General features: G+C 35.6%; 1 protein-coding gene across 1 annotated transcript in view; it reads left to right on the forward strand.

Moving 5' to 3' along the window:
* Window positions 1–5,067, forward strand: part of LOC108974638 (putative metabolite transport protein HI_1104) — a 20,076-nt gene extending 15,009 nt beyond the window's left edge. The window contains exons 2-5 of the mRNA XM_018942600.1: window positions 3,218–3,463; window positions 3,537–3,800; window positions 3,870–4,711; window positions 4,787–5,067. Of these exons, the coding sequence (XP_018798145.1) occupies window positions 3,237–3,463; window positions 3,537–3,800; window positions 3,870–4,711; window positions 4,787–5,049 (1,596 nt within the window). The 5' untranslated portion in view covers window positions 3,218–3,236 and the 3' untranslated portion in view covers window positions 5,050–5,067. The remainder of the gene's footprint in view (window positions 1–3,217; window positions 3,464–3,536; window positions 3,801–3,869; window positions 4,712–4,786) is intronic.
* Window positions 5,068–5,442: the final 375 nt, after the last annotated feature.

The following is a 5,442-nucleotide window of genomic DNA, read 5'->3' on the forward strand; positions in this document are numbered from 1 at the left end:
TTTTTTCAATTAACAGCACCTTTTTTAAAATGAAATTTGCTTTTCTTTTAATTATTGCCTGCACTGGTCTCAGAACTTACCAACTATTGTGTATTACACCTTAAATTGTTATCGATTACAATAACTTCACTTTCCTAGCAACTAATTATATTTGTGCATTTTGATTGATGAAGGCTTGAATGTGAATTTAATAATTAATAAAAACATAAAAAGGCACTGAAAATTAAGAGTAGATAAGTTGTAAATAATGAATAGGCATTTATTTCAGTTTGGCTTGTAAAAAAAAGACAAAAAAAATACATGTTTTACTTACATATTTTTAACCGTTTTAGTTCGTACATATGTATGTATGTACATATGTATTTGAATTTCATGTTTGTGCATGAATACAAACAAGCCAAAAAAGCTTAAAGATATTTTTAAACTTTTATTTTTAATTAAAGTGCTTTAGTTATTAACATTTAGAAGACTATTTTTTCAAAAAAGATAAAAATATATTATTTGCTGCAATATATTAATAAAATTTAAAGCAAAAGTCGACAATGCACTTACGAGCATTTCCATGTACATACATACATATGTATGTTTCTATTAAAAAATAATTGCATATTTCAATGTCACATGTTTAACTAGCCACTGCAATCAATTTTCTGCTTTCGTTGCTTTAGTTTGCCATAAATGGTAGCACTAACATCCTAACTGCCGCGCTAATAATGTGCAAAAAAGCAATTTCCTTTTACCTTTCAAATACCAGTCACGTTTTTTCGGCAAAACTTTGTGAAACGTTCTATGTATATCCAAAGTTAGAATCTAAAAAAGTATATTTGCTAAAAAGAATGTGCAATTAAAATATTACCACACATTGAAAATGAGTACAACTATTAGAAATATTTATTAAGCACACACAAAAACATGCTGAGAAATTCCTTGCAAAATCACAATAAAGCCGATATCTATAAATCATTGTCAAGTGTATAAACAAACATAAACCCTGTAGGAAAAAAATATGTTAGTGAAAGGTATATGGAGCGCGGCATTAATAGTAAACACCAATCTGGCAGCCACTATGTAGCTTTTAATTATATCAAATTAGGCTGTAAAAGGTATTGATATTTCGTCCAAAAGTATGTGTGAAGTTATGTAAATTGTTCTAATGGATCGATTTCACAGAAATAGTTTTCCCTACAAGGAGTATACATACTATATATAGCAAGCTGTCGCTTTTGTATTACATTTAGATATGTATAGGCTCCGGATAAATTTATATACATACATACATACATATATGTAAATATGTAGATGAGAACAAACATAGCGGCAATTTATCGTGACTATTTGTGTTGGCAAATAAATAATAATAAATTACTATTTCGAAATTGTAGCACAATTGGCTATTAATACGTTAAAGTATAGACAAGTGACGGAGCCTGGCTTTGTGTAGCTGTATGTGTATATTTAGATATTTAAATACCAATACACATAAATTACACTATAAACCATTTATTGGCTCTGTGTGATAATTTGTTGAGAAAATGTATCGCTTGTTTGTATTTATTACATGATGTTAATTATTCCTCCCTTTTAACGTTTTTTGATTTAAATTGCCGATACCAAAAAATGTATATCTATGTATATACTCTGAACAGAGTGTTTGTATTAAGTTTGCCATGCAGTTGGTAATATCTAAAGGAAACGCCGGGAATCCTATAAAATGCATATAGTAATGATCAGCGCGTGGAGCTGAGTCGGTTTTGTCATGTCGGTCTGCCCGACTATACACGAACTAGTCCTTCAGCTTTTAAGATAGTATTTTGAACGCGGAATTTGCTCCACAAGAAGTAGCTCATTTGACGAATCACCGGTATCGAATCACTATAGCATAGTCGCTTGCAAAATCAAGTTCTTATATGGAAAACTTTCTCATTTGTCTATCCTCATGAAATGGCACGGTTTATTTATCAAGTCAACGGTACAAACTGTTCAAATTGGACCGTTTTAGCATGCTAATACAAACAGGCCGATCAAAATCAAGTTATTGTATGGATCCTTTTTTATTTCCGAAGACTATCATAGCTTCAGGTTATGTGTGAAGTAAATGAAATCATGAAAATATAATAATTATTAACTGTTCATATGAACATGATTTTTATACTCTCGCAACAAAGTTGCTAAAGAGAGTATTATAGTTTTGTTCACATAACGGTTGTTTGTAAGCCCTAAAACTAAAAGAGCCAGATATAGGGTTATATATACCAAAGTGATCAGGGTGACGAGTAGAGTTGAAATCCGGATGTCCGTCTGTCCGTCCGTCCGTGCAAGCTGTAACTTGAGTAAAAATTGAGATATCATGATGAAACTTGGTACACGTATTTCTTGGCTCCATAAGAAGGTTAAGTTCGAAGATGGGCAAAATCGGCCAACTGCCACGCCCACAAAATGGCGGAAACCGCAAACCTATAAAGTGTCATAACTAAGCCATAAACAAAGATCTTAAAATGAAATGTGCTAACAAAGGATCGCATTAGGGAGGGGCATATTTGGACGTAATTTTTTTGGAAAAGTAGGCGTTGCCCCGCCCCCTACTAACTTTTTTGTACATATCTCGAAAACTACTATAGATATGTCAACCAAACTGTATAAGGTCGTTTCTTTTAGGCATTTCCATGTACAGTTCAAAAATGAAATAAATCGGACAATAACCACGCCCACCTCCCATACAAAGGTTATGTTCAAAATAGTACGTTAACCGACTAACAAAAAGCGTCAGAAACACTAAATTTTACGGAAGAAATGTCAGAAGGAAGCTGCATTCAGGCTTTTTTTAAAAATTGAAAATCGGCGTGGCGTCGCCCACTTATGTACCAAAAACCATATCTCAGGAAGTACTCGATCGATTTCAATGAAATTCGTTATATAATATTTTCTTAACACCCTGGTGACATGTACCAAATATGGATGAAATCGGTTCACAACCACGCCTGAAATCTCGATTATCACTTTATCATGCGAGAGTATAAAATGTTCGGTGACACCCGAACTTAGCCCTTCCTTACTTGTTTTATTAATACTTCACTTTCAATTTTAATAAATATTCCGTTTCAGATGTTTTCCTTAAATTAAAATATATTTTTATTCCACATATTTTTTTTCTTATCCCACTTCTGATTTTAAAATTCACTTTATTGAATGTCCTTTCCTTATTTCTCTACTTTTTTAGCACTTATTTAAGACAGAAAATGGTTCCCATAGTTAAGAAAGTAAGCAGTTACTACAACTCCTATGCGTTGGCCGTACTCACAATTGGCTATGTACTCGGCGAATTGGGTCATTATCTCATCGGTGTTACTTCCAAACAGACCGCCATTGAATTGGATTATGGCGATAAAGCTTGTCAGCAGAATAATACCATGTTCACACGTTACGATCTACCGCAGCAATGTGCGGCGGTGATGGAAGAAGAAAGGTATGCAACACATGCAGCTAAAATTTTTTTGTACAGTTCTTTAATTTTTTTATTTTTTTTCAACAAATTGCAGTTGTGTTGCTTTATCAATAAATGACACCGCATACTGCGAATGGAACTACAATGGTTTGGGTATTGATTATCAAATACTTGCTGGCCCCACCTTCATATTGGTCTTTACAATTGCTGGTGTCTTTATGGGTTTCGCGGCAGATAAATACAACCGTGTCAAAATGTTGACAGTTTGTACTTTAATCTTTGCGGTCGCTATAATATTGCAAGGCACTGTGGGCGCCTACTGGCAGCTGTTGCTGTTGCGTATGGTCATGGCATTAGGGTAAGGCTTCAACATTTTGAAACTTGTATTTAATATGCATGTTTATTGATTTAACTCTCTTCTTTACAGTGAATCGGGCTGTAATCCGTTAGCCACTGGTATCATGTCCGATATTTTCCCCGAAAATAAACGCGCACTTGTTATGGCCATTTTCAACTGGGGCATCTATGGTGGTTATGGTATTGCTTTCCCTGTGGGCCGTTATATTACCAAATCGAATTTCTTCAATCTGGGCTGGCGTATGTGTTACTTGGGTACTGGGGTGTTGGCCGTGTTGGTAGCCGCGCTCACCGGCACTACTCTTAAGGAACCAGAACGAAAAGCTATTGGCGAAGCCGATCGCACTAGTGATGGCAAAAAGATTGGTTTATGGAAAGTGATTATCAATCCTGCTATGATTATGTTGATGATTGCCGCTTCCATCCGTCACTCTGGTGGCATGACCTTTGCCTATAATGCTGATCTCTACTACAACGCTTACTTCCCTGATGTGGATCTCGGCTGGTGGTTGTTCGCCGTTACCATTGGTGTTGGTAGTGTCGGTGTGGTTGTTGGTGGCGTTGTCTCCGATAAAATTGTCGCTAAAATGGGTATACGCTCACGTGCTTTGGTATTGGCTGTTAGTCAGCTGATCGCTACATTACCCGCATTCGGCTCGGTATACTATGATCCGCTATGGGCTATGATTACTTTGGGTTGCAGTTACTTCTTCGCCGAAATGTGGTTCGGTATCGTGTTTGCAATTGTTGTGGAAATTGTGCCATTGCAAGTGCGTTCCTCAACCATTGGCGTATTCTTATTCGTAATGAACAATGTTGGTGGTAATTTGCCCATCCTGTTGGACCCAGTTGCTAAGATGATCGGTTTCCGTGAGGCGTTCATGATCTTTTATGCAGGCTTCTATGGCATAAGTATGTTCGAATTGTAAATAACAATAACCGATAGCCAATTACTAACTCTTTTGTTTTTTCTCTACGCTAAAATAGGTTCAGTGCTTTTCTTCATTACCTGTTTCTTATTGGAAGGCAAACCAAAGGACGTAGATTCTACTACAACAGCTACTGAACAAAAAATCGATGGTCTGGAGGCACACACACGTCAAATGCGCGGTCATGACAATTCTGTGTTCTCAGTGGACGAAGTGCTGCCGCATAATGGACGTCCCGCGGTGATTCCACAGCATTTGCAGTTGTCGAACAATGGTCAAGACAAATATACGCCCGCCACACGCGAGAGCAGCAGACTGTAAAGCACCCTTTGAAGCCAACGACTTAGGAACAATGTGTTTGAGTTTTATTTATCTTAAGTACAGCAAGTGAGTAAAGAACGTCTTGTTAAACTTGCAGAATATGACACTTTACGAATTCTCTATAATCTAAATGTACCTCATTCGTAGTGCGTATTTTACTGTATTAAGTTTACAATGATTGGTTTTTGAGTGTTTTTATAATGTTGAAAAAGTTGTGAAAAAGAAAAGACAAGCAATTGTTTAAAATTGTTGTTAAATATTTTAGTTTGTTAAGTGAAATGACAAAGTTTTGTAATTATAATAGATTGCATGATATTATTAAAGTTTTTACTTAACAGTTGCTGACAGCTTAATTGAATATTAAGTCTTAAACTGTTGGCAATTATTAATTAG

The sequence above is a fragment of the Bactrocera latifrons genome, unplaced genomic scaffold, assembly GCF_001853355.1.
Source record: "Bactrocera latifrons isolate USDA-ARS-PBARC rearing strain unplaced genomic scaffold, ASM185335v1 scaffold_57, whole genome shotgun sequence".
NCBI lineage: Eukaryota > Metazoa > Arthropoda > Insecta > Diptera > Tephritidae > Bactrocera > Bactrocera latifrons.